The sequence below is a fragment of the Trichosurus vulpecula genome, chromosome 5 (assembly GCF_011100635.1).
Source record: "Trichosurus vulpecula isolate mTriVul1 chromosome 5, mTriVul1.pri, whole genome shotgun sequence".
NCBI lineage: Eukaryota > Metazoa > Chordata > Mammalia > Diprotodontia > Phalangeridae > Trichosurus > Trichosurus vulpecula.
The window spans coordinates 128,853,733-128,868,399 of NC_050577.1; the positions used below are offsets into that span (position 1 = coordinate 128,853,733).

At 38.7% G+C, this 14,667-nt stretch overlaps 1 protein-coding gene across 1 annotated transcript in view; it reads left to right on the plus strand.

The window, feature by feature from the left end:
- Positions 1–1,957: 1,957 nt before the first annotated feature.
- Positions 1,958–14,667, plus strand: part of TSPAN12 (tetraspanin 12) — a 102,078-nt gene continuing 89,368 nt past the window's right edge. Inside the window, exons 1-2 of the mRNA XM_036759486.1 lie at positions 1,958–2,287; positions 3,530–3,665. Of these exons, the coding sequence (XP_036615381.1) occupies positions 3,600–3,665 (66 nt within the window). The 5' untranslated portion in view covers positions 1,958–2,287; positions 3,530–3,599. The remainder of the gene's footprint in view (positions 2,288–3,529; positions 3,666–14,667) is intronic.

The window sequence follows — 14,667 nt, forward strand, 5'->3', positions numbered from 1 at the left end:
AGAAGGATGGTGGCATCGCTAACAGAGATAGGGAAGTTCAGAAGAGTGGTAGTTTTGGTGGTGGTGGTGGGAAAGGTAATAAATTCTGTTTCAGTTATTTTGAGTTGGAGATATGGAGGGTACATCCATTTTGAAATATTCAATAGGTGATTAGTGATTCAGGACTGGAGCTCAGGAGTCATTTTCATGGAGATGATAATTAAACCTATAGGAGCAAAGATTAGAATCTGGAAACAGCCACAGTTTAGGTGGCATTATATGGATAATGAGTCAGCAAAGGAGATTGAGAAAGGATAATTAGGTAGGAGGAGAACCAAGAGAGAACAATATCATGAAAACCCAGGGAACAAAAAGTATCCAGGAGGAAATAGTGGTCAGTAGTGTCAGGTGTTGCACAGAGGTCAAGAAACATAGACTGAGAAAAGGCCATCAGATCTGACAGTTAAGAAATTTTTGCTAACTTTGGAGTGAGGAGTTTCAGTTGAGTTTGGATTCCAAATAGAAAAAAGTTGAAATGTTCATGGGAAATGAGGAAATGAACATTTTCCAGGAGTTTGACTATGAAAGGGAGGTTATAGGTTGAAGGGATTTGGGGATCTAGTGAGTTTTGTTGTTGCTGGGGTTTTTGGGGGGGTGGGGTGTGATTAGGCAGAATACCAGAGAGAGCTTTCCTTTAAAGGCTTACAGAATTTCTACCTCCCACCTATGTCTCAGAGAATTGGACTTTTTATGAAAGTTAATAGGATGGATCCAATGGAAGAAACTTGTCATAAGAATTATTTCAGTGTGACCTACTCTTTGTTGACCCCATTTGGGGTTTTCTTGGCAAAGATATTGGAGAGGTTTGCTCTTTCTTTCTCCAGTTCATTTTACAGATGAGGACACTGAGGCAAAAAATGTTAAGTGGCTTGCTCAGGGTCACACAGCTAGTGAATGTTTGAGGCCAGATTTTAACTCAGGTCTTTCTGACTCCAGGCTGGGAGTTTTATGAACTGTACCATCTCTTAATAGTCAAATCACCAACTATTTAAGGAGATAATTTGAAACAGTGATTTTTTTGAAGTGTACACAGAACTTCTTCTTGCTTCCAAAAAAATGCACAGTATGTTTTAGAGATAGTGTTTTGTATTAATATTATATTAACCAATTATGCTTCTAGTTTTGAAATAATTTAGATTTCCAAAGATCAGTCACAGGGTACAAACTTCAAATAAATATGGCCACTTAAATTTAGAACCAAACATAATTTATTGTGAGAATCTGAAGTTTTAATTTTTTTGGGGGGTGGGAGATTTTGATGTTTCTTATTTGAAGGAATAAAAAGAATTTGCCCTACCCGTGTTAAAGACCTCAGCAATCAATCAGTCATTCAACAAGCAATTACTAAGTATCTATTATGTGCCAGAAATGTTAGGCAAAGACCAAAAACACCCCAGTCCTTATTAATGTAAATGTTATTAATGCACATTTACTACCGGTGTGAATTTAGGCAGGTCATTTGGCCTCCTTGTGCCTCAGTTTGCTCATCTTTAAAGCCAAAGAGTTGAATTAGATGGCCTCCTTCCAGGCATCGTTCTAAAATCTTTTGAAATGCATGAAAAAAATCAAAAACAGAGGAATCACACCTACAGTAACAATTCGCAGTTTTAGGGATCAACAAATGTTTTTGCAGAGATTTGGCTGTACTGCCATCAACACATACACACACCTACAAGTACAAGCCCTTTGTCACGAAGTTAGGGTATGATACAGGTATTAATTCTGTCCCGCAGGACCAGCTTTCCAAAAGGGTCCCACTAGACTGGTTTTCCCTAAGCTTCCCAGTTTCCCCCACCCCTTTTTTTTCTGGGAGCTGCCCCGCTGGGAGAAGGTGTGTCCTGGGGATACTTGCTCCCAGGAAGGGGGCAACTAGAAGAACACCCACTAGGACCCAACCAGGAGCAGCAGCTGGCCCGGAGCATGCGCTGCAGACTTCGTGCAGCTGGCCACGGCTGTTGCAGCCGCTGCCTCGTCGTCTAGTCTGTCCGGGACTTGGAGAGTTGGCTAGGGCTGGGGAGGGACAGCGGCTCTGGGAGGCGGCTGAGCTGCCGAGACTTTCCAGCAACTGCTGCCCAGCGCTTTTTCCCCCAGGCGGCGGCTGGGGGGAAGGAAGAGGAGGAAGCGTCTCGTCCTCTAGCCAATGCTACGCTGCAGGGCTCCCCGTGGCGCGTTGCTGCCCCGATGAGTCCCCGTAGTGTGTCCCCGACAGTCCCTGGGCGGGAGTGGGGGACGGAACCCAGCGCCAGCGGTGAGTGAAGGAGTCTTTCTCTCTTCCCTCCCCCTTATGCTCTCCCCCACCCCTTTTTCCGTACCCTCGCCACCGGGTAGCCTGCAGCTCCTGACTCCCGGGTGGTATTGGAAGCCTTCCGAATACCAAGTTAAACTACTTAAAGAAGGGATTTCGTGTTCCTCCTGGGTTGTGCTGCACTCCTCCTAGGCTCTTTTCTCCTTTGCCTCTTTCCAGGTCCTTGGAGTAGGCATTAGGAGTGGGCATTTGGTGGTGGATTGGGAGAAGCGGGGAAATTTGGCTTTGTTGGCAGCTGTAATCTGTTCAAAGTAACTGAGTTAGGGGAGGGGGGGGACTGGGGGGAAGGTGAAGGAGGGTGGGGAGAGAGAGGGGGAGAGGGAGAGAGGGGAAGAGAGAGAGAGAGGGAGAGAGAGAGGAGGGAGGGAGGGAGAGAGAGAGAGAGGAGAGAGAGAGAGAGAGAGAGAGAGAGAGAGAGAGAGAGGAGAGAGAGAGAGACTGAGAGACTGAGACTGTGTGTGAAACTTGGTGTCTGCACAGCTGCCTTGGACTTAATTCCTATGTGCCTCTCCTCCCCATTTATAATCCATCATTCCAGGGCAGAAAACATCATTTCTCACATTCTCTCAAAGAAACCCAAGTCGCAGAGCGGAATTACAGCTAACTCTTGTCTCCCCTCCCCCTTTCCAGACACTTTCACACATGACGTTTTGTGATAGGTAGCTGAGTGAGAACAGTGATTTAAAGAAATGTAACTTCCCTAATGAGAAGGGGCATTCACTCCCTTCCATACATCAACTACTTACTATAATTTCCTTTACATGTCAGGGACTTACGGTCTCCAGCCTTTAGGACCGTTCCAAAAAGTGGCAGTCCCAAAGGGGAAGTGAGTTGAATGAGTTTTTAAAAGTATCTCATTAAAACATGCTGGGGAAAAAAAACAGCAGCCCAAAACGAACAGTCTCAAGATAAGTCTGCTCTGCACCCATTAGTTAACAGAGCAAATATTTTCCCTTTCCAGCAGGTGTAATCTGGGCCCATTTTGGACTTGTATGTAGTTTAGGTTATCCTTCAACTCCATGTCTTTAGCAAATGCTTTTTGTTGATGAAGGGAAGTGGCTGTGTCCCTTTGGTCAGACAAGACAGCCTACTCTGAGGCCAGTGAAAGGATGTCTGTGGGTGGAATTAAGAAAAGACAATGGTCTGATTCCTTTTTCCATTCTTCCTGTCTTGTACCCATTGCAGATTGCTGTTGCCTTGATTGGTGGCAGAGGATGTGGTAAGAGGATGGAGTTTCTCCAGTGGCGAGCTCACAATGGCTAGAGAAGATTCTGTCAAGTGCCTGCGCTGTCTTCTCTATGCCCTTAATCTGCTCTTTTGGGTAAGTACTTCTCTAAACAGGTGGCACTGCCTGGACTCAAGTTACAAACAGTCACCAGATAATGCACCAAAGGGCACCGCTAAGCATTAATTAATTATGTGGGATTATTCCCTCTATTTTCCAGACTTATAAAGGTTGCCCTTCTTAGTAAGTTTGAGCCACCTCAAGTTCCATTCAGTAATTAAAACAAAATCACTATACACCCTTGCAGTAAAATTAGGTTTGAAGTTAATCTAGGGTTATAAATAAATACATGTGCCTGTAGCTACAGATAAGAAAATTGTGACATACTGTTGAGGGAACTTTCATGAGTTACAGATAGCTGTGCAACCCATAAATTGTTTTAGTCAATTTAAGCATGTAATTTCTGGCTGCAAAAAAAGTCTTACTCTTTAATGCAAATTCTTTCTACATATATACCTTCTACATACAGTATCTTATAAAAAGTTTAGCTGGGTATGTTGTTTGGGAAGACTTTTCTGGGGGCTGGGAATCAACTCAAAAAATAGCTCTCATGTAACCATTCCATGTTAGAAAAAATTTAAGGCATTTTCTGCATGTGTGTATAAATGCCACATTGCTATTTAACAAAATAAACAATAGAAAATCTAATGAGCTGAAGACAAATTTAATTTCCCTTGTGCTACATTTTTTTGAGGCTGTGCTCTGCCATGAGTTTTCATGAAGTACATTTCATCATCATAATTCTGTTTTTAAAAATCAGTGACAATGTAAAACCTGTCAGTGAAACGTGTTCGAATGGAAACCAGTGGCTGCTCTGCTGAAAAGTAATCTCTTTTGGGTGTCTTTTGTTATGTGTTCTTGGTAATTTGTGGTCTATGATATTTTGTAAGAAAATGGAACCTATAAATAATAGCAATAATATAACCTGCATTCATAACACTTTATATTTTTTCAGAGTGTGAATTTCACATATGTTTTCTCCTCTGAGATGTAGTGCTTTACCTTCTAATGGAGGGTGATCTCTTAGATAAATTTAGTTAAGTCTCCTAGATAAATGTAGACATAATCCTGAGAATGGAACCTTCATGAAGTGACTAAGTTGAGTGTTTATCAAGAAAGGCTTAGGAAATTTCTTTTTCAAGAATTGAAGTAGTAAGTGGTTAAATTCATTTTAAAATACATACTAAAACTCCTTGTTTTTTAAAATTTATATTTCTTGCAAGTTACATAAATTTTTCTCCACTGTTTTCTGCTCAGCTAATACATGGAGTTCTGTACTTGGCACATTATTTTTAAATTTTGTCGCCATTGTTGGCCATGAAACCTATTTGCTGTGAAAAGGAATATATATGGGTTTTTCCACAAAGGGGTGATAGGTGCTTTATACTTTCTTTTCAGATTCTTTGCTCTCTTACACCACATTGAAAAGGGGAATTCCTAAAGTAGCATGTAATTATTGTAGATACTAAAGTATGACAAGCAGTATTCTAATTAATTCTAAATATTTCTCTCAATTGAAGTTCCTTTATTTGCAATAATTCTCAGCCACAAAGAGACATTTTATTATATTTTACATTTGTTCACTTCTAGTTTCTCAATAGGGGCAAGTAGGAGAATATAGGAAATATCCAATGAGTGAATGAAATAGTTTCCATTTGTGTGTGTGTGTGTGTGTGTGTGTGTGTGAGAGAGAGAGAGAGAGAGAGAGAGAGAGAGAGAGCGAGAGCGTGATCTTTGTATTTCAGCAAAGTTTATATGGGTTTCTGGTCATTTTCTGGGGTTGGAGCCATGGCCTTGAATAACTGCTTCAACACTTTCTTTTATATTTCGTGGGCATGGGAAATGTCATAGCTGGCCAGTGTAGTAATCTGACAGCTACAGCTTAACTGTTTTCTACTTGAACCAGACATCATATGCTGAGTATGGGGCAGAGGAAGGAAGGTTTTCCTTTTTCTGGCTTTTCAGGGTATATTCTCCAACCAGGGAATCTGGCCTTGTGGTTCATAGTTGGAGGCACACCCCTTCCTCTTGGCTCAAGCACCTTTACAGTAGTCCCACCCCAATCCCATCAGTGACTGTAATATCAGCCACTTCACCCCCCAAGAGTTACGGATAGCAAAAAGTAGATCTTCCCCTGCAAAAGCTTGAGTTCTATAATGTATTGTTTTATTTTTGTGAATGTCTAGAATTTAGCCTGTTGAGTTATTGGGGGGAAGAGTGGGGAGGTGGTGGAAACATCTTTGCATTCAAAGAGAAAACCTGATTTCCTGATTGTTCTATGTTTTTTATATATGAGAGACAGGCCCAAGAGGAAACAATCTTTGTGTCATTCAAGGTTAGAAATGTACTATTCTCTTTCTTTTATGAGTTAATTACCTTGCTTTGCTTGATTTTTCATGTGTTCAGTGTGCTTTCCCAAGACATGGAGAAACATGAGCTCAGGGCTGCTGACGTGGGGTTGGCAAAGGATGTGAGTGGTGGGGGTGGAGGGGCCAGTAATTGGCCAAAGTCCTGAACCACATCTGGGTCTGTGATTAGCACTGTGTGGCTGTTCTGAGAGGTGTACATAGAACCTGGTGCAAGGAAGTAGAATTCTGCCATAGATATCTCTTAGTGTTCCTATTTTCAGTTTGTTCATAATGGTGCATAAAGCAGGAAAACCAAGACCTCTAAAGGTACCTTCACTCTGATCAAAAGATGATGGGCAGAGTTAATGGGCATGTGAAAATCCTTCCTATTACTTTCAGTTAACATTTATGGAACACTTCCAATGTATGTGGTGGTAATTGTTGAATTTCTTAACTATCTTCCAAACTGGTAGCTTTGCGATGTGAAAATTTATCTGCTCAATAGTCCTCAAATTATCTACTCATTTTACAGATTATCAAATAGCTTTCAGATGCTAATTTTCTGCTACTACCAATATGGGCAGAATTAGAAGCAAGGTTCTCCTTTTTCTTTCCCTTTGAAAATGCCTGAAAATTGATAGCACTTAACATTTCTTGTGTAATTGTTTCTGTTCAAAAAAAGTCTAATAGTTTCTCTGCAGTTTTGTTAAAGCCTGCCTTTCAAACACAATTTGGCTAGAGCTATCATAGCATTTTGTTGGAGCATACAATAGCAGGGTAGAGTTAAGGCCTGCTTTATTGCACAATGACATTAGGGAAGAAGTGTGGAACACAGTAAATACAGCAAACTTTTTCTCTCCCTGTAGACTCAGTTTTCTGTTGCTTTCCATTCCTCCATAATTTAATCCTCCAACTGGTACAGAAAATGAAGAGTTAGAACTCAGTATCCTTTTTTAAATTAAATTTTGTTTTTTAATGAAAAGAATTCTATTTTCCTGTCATCCTCCAAGCCATTAAAAAAAGAAAAACAAATTTCTTGTAACAAATATTAATAGTCAAATGAAACAAATTCCCGCATTGATTGTATTTTTAAAAATTGTCTTATTCTGCATCCTGAATCCATCACCCTTTTGTCAGGAGATGGATAACAGGCTTTATCTTTGGTCCTCTACAATTATGGATGGTTATTGCATTGATCAGAGTTGTTGTAGCTTTCAAACTTGTTTGTCTTCATAGAGTTGTTGTTATTATATAAATTAGTCTGGCTTAAGTCTTCAAAATTGTTCATTTTTATAATACTGTTGTTATAGTATAAATTGTTCTGTTTCTGTTCACTCTGCATCAGTTCATGCAAATCTTTCTGTGTCTCCTTGAAATAAACTATCTGCATCTTATGTAGCATAATATTTCTTTATATTTACATACTATGATTTATTTAGCCCTTTCCCGATTGATGGATATCTTAGTTTCCAGTTTTTTGCCGTTACAAAAAGAGCTACTATATTTTTATATGTATAAGACCTTTTCCTCTTTATTTGATTTCTCTGAATTATAGGACTTTAGGTAGTATAGCTGAGTGAAAGGGCATTTATTATACTGTCTAGAAACATTTTGTGTATAATTACAGATTGCTTTCCAGAATGGTTATACATGTTCACAGGCCCACCAACAGAACATCAAGGTTCCCATTTTCCCATAGGCTTCCCAATATTTATCATTTTGGTTTTTTTATCATCTTCGCCAATCTGGAGGATGTTAGGTAGGACCTCAGAATTTCTTCCATTTTCATTTCTGTAATCATTATTGATTTGGAGGACTGGACATCTCAATAATCTTAGGTCAGAATTTGCATTCACATTTGATTCATATGTTTATGCAAAAATGCTTGATATTCTTCAATTTTATAAGTATAGATAGTGTAAAGACCTTTATTTTGCATCCAAGGCATCAAGCCGTAAGCTAATGCAGAGCCCTTTAACTAATGTTACCATTAGTACTAGCCCATTAAAATTCATTGCACATTCCCTGGAGTAATGATATCACTCAATTACTTGAAGTAATGTTTTATTCCCTAATTTTCCATGCCTAAGCTGGCTACTTCTTTAATAAAATGTAGCATAGTTCACAATGGAGTAGCTTATGTGAACCACAGTCAGCTTCATATGAGGAGTTTTTGGAAGAGTTCAGAGGATTATCGAAATCTACTATTTTGCTGCTGAGAATTCTTGCCTTTCCCCTCCCCAACCTGCTGATCCCCGTTTCTCCATACTCCTCCCCCTTACACCTGTAGGGGAGTTTAGTATATTTGAAAGCATTCTACACTTGATGGGGGTGGACAAGATGTGGATTGGAATACCTGCTCTATCACTTACTTGGCTTTGTAACCTTGGGCAAATCTTTTTAACCTCCACTTCCTCATTTGTGAAATGGAGTTAATATATGTACTACCTACCTAACAGAGTTATTATAAGGAGGAAATGAGATCTGAGAATCATGTGAAAGCATTCTGTAGCTATAAAGGACTATTTAAGTTTAAGCCAGCTCATGATTGGCAGGCATGTAATACAGTGAAAGGGGTTCATGTTCTGGAGTTGAGAACATGGGTTAACATCTTTTCTTTGCTGCTTACAGTCTGTGTGACCTTGAACAAGTCTTTTAACTTCCTTGGACCTCAGTTTCCTCAGCTGTAAAATGAGTTGAATTAGGTGGTCTCTGAGTTTCCTTCCACGTCTAAATCTGTAATGCCATTTGTGTTAAAGATTTAAAGAAAGCCACAAATAATTCTCAAATCTAATTTTACCTATCTTAATAAAAATTTACATTTTACACCATGTTTTATAATTTACACAGTTGATAGGTAGTTAGATAAAGTGTTTATATAAGAACTTATTACGTGCCAGGAAGCACCCTGAAGAAGCTTCCATTATATTAACAGAAGACAACTTATAAAGAGGAACTGGAACTCAAGAGGGAAAGATGGGAAGAGAAGGTATTCACATAGATCTATGACTGTTAGAAGGTGGAGAAGTTCAAAGAGTGAGTCAAGTCAGGAGTGAAGGTGCATGGCTGGGGCTCCTCATGAAATGTTATTACTTTTCTTACAACAGCCCTATGTATTGGTTAGTGCAAATAGTTTTATCCCCATTTCATAGGTAGGGGAAACGAGGTTCAGAGAGGTTGACATTTACCCAAGATCACACAGTAAGGGTTGAGAGGGTGGAAACAAGGACTTTTCCTATTATATTAAGCTGCCTCTAGTCAAATCTGTCCATCAATCCTTTATAGAAAACCATATTCTCAGAATTAGAGGGAATTTCAAAGGCTATTTTCCCAACCTAGACCTGAAAAAAATCTCTCTTATTGTACACAAGACAAAAGGTCATCCAACCTTTGTTTGAAGTTAAGATGAATCCTTTACTGCCCAAAGCAATCAATTCCACTTTATGGTAACTCTAATGGATGGGAAGTTTTCTCTTGCATCAGGACTAAATTAACTTATTGGCAACTTCTAGACATTATTACTGATTATTCTATGTAGGATCATGTTTAATCTCTTTTCCATGTGACAGACCATCAGTCACATATTTGAATACAGCCATCATGTCCCCTAAACTTCAAGCATTAGTTAGTAACACTGTTGTCTTACTGGTATGCTCTCTTTACTGTCTATTGTTTATCTCCTGTACTTGTAAACTTAAATGGCTTGGAAACTGGCCATGCTCTCTTTTTCAATCGTAAGAATAATTTAATTTTATTAACAAATTTAAGAAGTTTGCATAAGATTATAATCCCAAATTAGTAAACACTTTGATTCAAGTTTTTTCCCCCATATTCTTAGTCTCAAAACTAAATCATGACCTCAGTGTAGGAAATTACTGTTGCTGGAAATTCATCTAGTCATTCCTTAATTGACTGAACAAATGCATTTTCCTATATTGTCTACAAAAGACAAAGTTAACCTTTTTAGAGAAGGCCATTGAAGGATATTGCTAATACATTCCATGCATCATTTCCGAATAATGTTCTGAGATGGAGTGCAAAAATTGTTTTTTTTTTACAGTATTTGGAAAGTGCAAGGAGCCATAATCCTAGGTAACTAGGATTGTCACAGTGTTTTAGAAGTTCAGTAAACTCAGATCATAGCTGAGCAATTATTTTCAATCACAAAGTTGGAAGGCATACTAAAGTTGGTTTATTGTAAAAAGTTCAGAAATTACTAAATAAGCTGGACTTCTGGATTTAATAGTATCCAGTAATTCCCTTCATGGTTTGTTATTGAAGTACTTGTCTCTCCTTTTTTAGTTCTTTAAGACATGTATCATTATTATTATTATAACGCTAGATCAAGAAAATATAATGGGAATTAAATGGCTCTTTTTCAGGACATCTAATTGACTTCACAGGAGAGATGAGTTTGCTTTCTCTGAGAGCTTCTCATTTACTATGGAGTTAAGATTGTAATTTACAATACTTATTTTTAACATCATTGCTATGTGTAGTTGCAGTATTTCTGTAGAGTCCCTGTGACCCAGTTAAACTAATAGCTCACATTTATTTAGTTCTTTATGGTTACAAAGTGCTTTGTGCATTTTTTTTTTCATTTGGTCCTTTCCACAGTTTTGTGAGGTAGGTCAATCATTAAGCATTTATTAAGCACCTACTATGTGTCAGACACTGTGCTAAGCACTAGGAGTAAAAAAAAAAAAAAGGCAAAAGCTAGTCCCTGCCCTTGAGGAGCTCATATTCTAATGGAGAGATAACACGCAAACAACTATTTACAAATCAGTTATATATAGGATAAATTGGAAATAATAAACTGAAGGAAAGCACAAGAAGCTTCCTGTAGTGAGTAGATAAGTGCAAATATAGTTATTCCCATTTTGCAGGTTAGGATACTAAGGCTAAAAGAGGTTAAAAAACTGACTCAAAGTCATATACCTTGTAAATGACAGAGCTGGGACTCGAATCCTGGTCTTATGACTCAGGACAGTACTTATTCTACTATGTAATGCTGATTTCTAAAGACAGTACAATTGGAAGGAACCATAGAGGTCATCAAATCCACCCATATGCTCAGTAGTTTTACAACATTTCTAATAGCTATCCACCCTCTGTTTAAACATTTCCAGTGATGAGGAGTTCACTACTTTTCAGGGAAGCATATTACAGTTTTGGACAGCTGTAGTGGTTAGTAATTTTTTCCTTATGTTGAGCTAAAATCTTCTTCCCTGTAACTGTTGATTCAATATACATTTTTAAGTGTCTACTATGTGCAAAGCATTGTACTTGGCTCTGGGAATACAAAGATAAAAAAGTCTTAATTCCTTGTTCTGTAGAAGCTTATTGTCTAAATTGGGGTTGAGGAGGCAGGGGAAAGACATATGCAAATTGACCTTACTTCTTTCCTCTGACCAACACATAATAACTCTAATCCCTCTTCCATTGGACAGCCCTTCACATACTGGAGAAGAGCCATCAGATTTGTCCTAGCAGTCTTCTCTAGGTCTTTGTGTCCATATATTAGAAGCAGTGATATACTAATAACTGGTAATAGGACAGAACTATTCCTGTTGTCATTTGATTCTCCCCTTAACACATTTATAGATCTGCATACATTAACATATCTTCTGACTGTAGAATACTGGTTAGGTCCTAGGGAAGATATAAAGTATAGATGAAAAAGGGCCACTGCCCTCATGGAGCTTCCTGTTTAGTAGGAGGATATTGCAATAATATAGCAAAACTACATGGTCGCTGGACAGCAAAGTGTTGTAAGAGGTTCAAGGTGGGGGAGGAGAAGTTCTCTCTCTACTCTGCCTGTGTGTGTGTGTGTGTGTGTGTGTGTGTGTGTAGGGGGGAGATAGGCAGACAGGCGAAGGTATCACAGAAATGTCATTTGAATTTGGCTTTAAAGAATGGACAGGAATTAAGTAAATGAAGAGGAAAAGAGAAGACATCCATAAGCATAGATTTGAGAAGGCACAGACCAGAAAATGTAGACCACACACAGGATCAGAGAACCTAGTTTGAATCTCAGATCTGTACAAATCACTTAACTTGTCTAGGTTTCAGTTTTGGTACCTGTAAATTGAGAGGGTTGGGACCTCTAAATTCCCTTCTGGCTTTAAATATATTATCCTGTGATCAGAAAACATAGTACTTCATCTTGGCTATTGAGTAAATGGGGGCAGCTAGGTGGTGAAGTGGATAGAGTGCTGGGCCTGAGCCTCAGTTCAAATCTGGCCTTTGACACTAGCTGTGTGACCCTGGGCAAGACACTCCATCCTGTTTGCCTCAGTTTCCTTATCTGTAAAATGATCTGGAGAAAGAAATGGCAAACCACTCCAGTATCTTTGCCAAGAAAACCCTAAATAGGGTCACAAAGAGTCAGACAGGACTGAAAAGATTGAACAAAAGCAACAAATAGAGTAAATGGGTTTTGTGTGAAAGGTTGAGAGATAGGGTGGTATCATCTTGTGGAGGACCCTGAATCTCAGATGTAGGAATCTGAACTTTACAAATTAGGCAAATAAATTATTAAATTTTTTTGAACCTAATAAGATGGCCAAGCATATATTTAAATAATAAAGAAGATTAATTTCCTAATAATAGAGGCAACTAGGTGGCACCATGGTGCTTAGTTGGGCCTGGAATCAGGAAAACCTGAGTTCAAATTTGTCTTCAGATTTGACTAGCTGTGCCATCCTAGGCAAGTTGCTTAACCTGTGTCTGCTTCAATTTTCTCATCTGTAAAATGGGGCTAATAGCACCAACCTTCTAGTGTTGTTTTGAGGATCAAATCAGATATTTGTGGAGTACTTTGAAAATTTTAAAGTGCTTTTTAAATGTGTTGCAACTGCTACTGCTCCTTCTACTCCCCTGCTGCTGCTGCTCCTTCTACTCCCCTGCTGCTGCTGCTGCTGCTGCTGCTACTGCTGCTACTGCCGCTGGAATGATTGGAAGTGGGGAGAAAATAGAGGCAGGAATACTAGTTAGAAGACTTTTTAATAGTTGGGTCAAATCTCATATTTGAGTTTTGTCAGTTGAAAGGAAGAGGATAAGTCAGAGATCTTTTGAGATAGGTATGCCAAAACTTAGTAATTGATAGGTAGGAGAGAGAATAGAACAAGATAATTTCAAGGTTTCAAATATGGGCAATTGAGTGAATGGTGTTGTCACAAGCAGGCAGGTTTACTTGTAAAGAGAAGCTAACTTTGGGACCTCCTGAGTTTGAGGTGGTTGTGAGATTCAGGTGGAGAAGAGAGAGGAGGGCTGTAGATATAGATTTGGAATTCATCTATGTAAGGTGATAAGTGAAGCCATCAGAATAAATGATATTAACAATAAGAGGGAAAGAAGAAAGGAGGAAAGGGGAGAGACAGAGACAGACAGACAGAGAGACAATATGTCTGCATGTGCATGTTTGTGTGAAGGAGAGAACATGGGGGGACATCAGCCTTAAAGAATACAAGAAAACAGCAAAGGAGTTAGAGAAATGGTAAGACAAATCAAAGGAGAACTAAGAGATAGCTGTCTTTGAAGCTAAGGAAGGAAAGAGTTATGAGAAAGAATAGATGTCAGAAGCTATGGGAGAGAAAGTTCAAGAAAGATTTGAATTTGGTGTTTAATGGAATGAAATGGGAAATCCATATGTTGACTTTTAAAACGTCAGTAGCATTGATGTGAGAACTCCTTCCATCAGGAAAGATTGCAACTCATTTGTGATTATGTTCATAGAAAGATTCCTGAGTCTACAAGAGATTAAGTGACTAGCCCATATCCCCACAGCTGGTTAAGTGTCCAAGGTGGGATTTAAATATAGGTGTTCTGGATGCCAAGTCCAGTGTTCTATTACAATGTTCAAAACAATCCCTATTTTTAAAAAAGGCTAAGTAAAAATCACCTTGCCGAAGGTGGGGGGTGGAATTAATATCCCCGCTTAGACTTCATATGAAGATGTGGGACAAATTTAGATATCAAATCTTTTTTTTTACTGTATTAATTAATTGACATCTAGGATTTTTCCCAAGATTTTATTTTTCATTGCTTTAAGTGGTGGTTAAACAAAACAATCAGAGCTTAGGCTCAGAGGAGATAGGAATTTAATAGATTTGAATTCAATCCAAATCATTTAACTTCCTTTTACCTAATTCTACAGGGAAGCAGATGTAGTCCTAAAATATTACATAATAACTTACATTTAAGAAGCAATCTGACATAGTGCTTGGAGAATTGGTCTCAAAGCTAGGAAGGCCTGGGTTCAAATTATGCTTCTGACACACACTGGCTTCCTGGGCAAACCACAATCTTTCAGTGATGAAGGAAACTTTCTAAAACTATAAATTGCAGCTAAGTTTTTGACCTGCATTTCCATATCCAGGTGTTACCTATACCAATAAAATTACATGTCTAGTCCCCATACGTATCTCTAACTGAAATTTATATAGTGATTTAAGGTTTAGAAAGTACTTTTCTCACAAAAACCTAATGAAGTAAATAGTGTAGATAATATTATCCCTGTTTTACAAGGGAGGAAGCTGAGGTTCAGAAGTGAGTTGTCCATGCAAACAGATAGTGCATATGGAGAAAGGATTTGAACCCAGGGCTCCATTATTCAAGTCATTTCCTCTTTCTAAGTGAGTTGTCCATGCAAACAGATAGTGCATATGGAGAAAGGATTTGAACCCAGG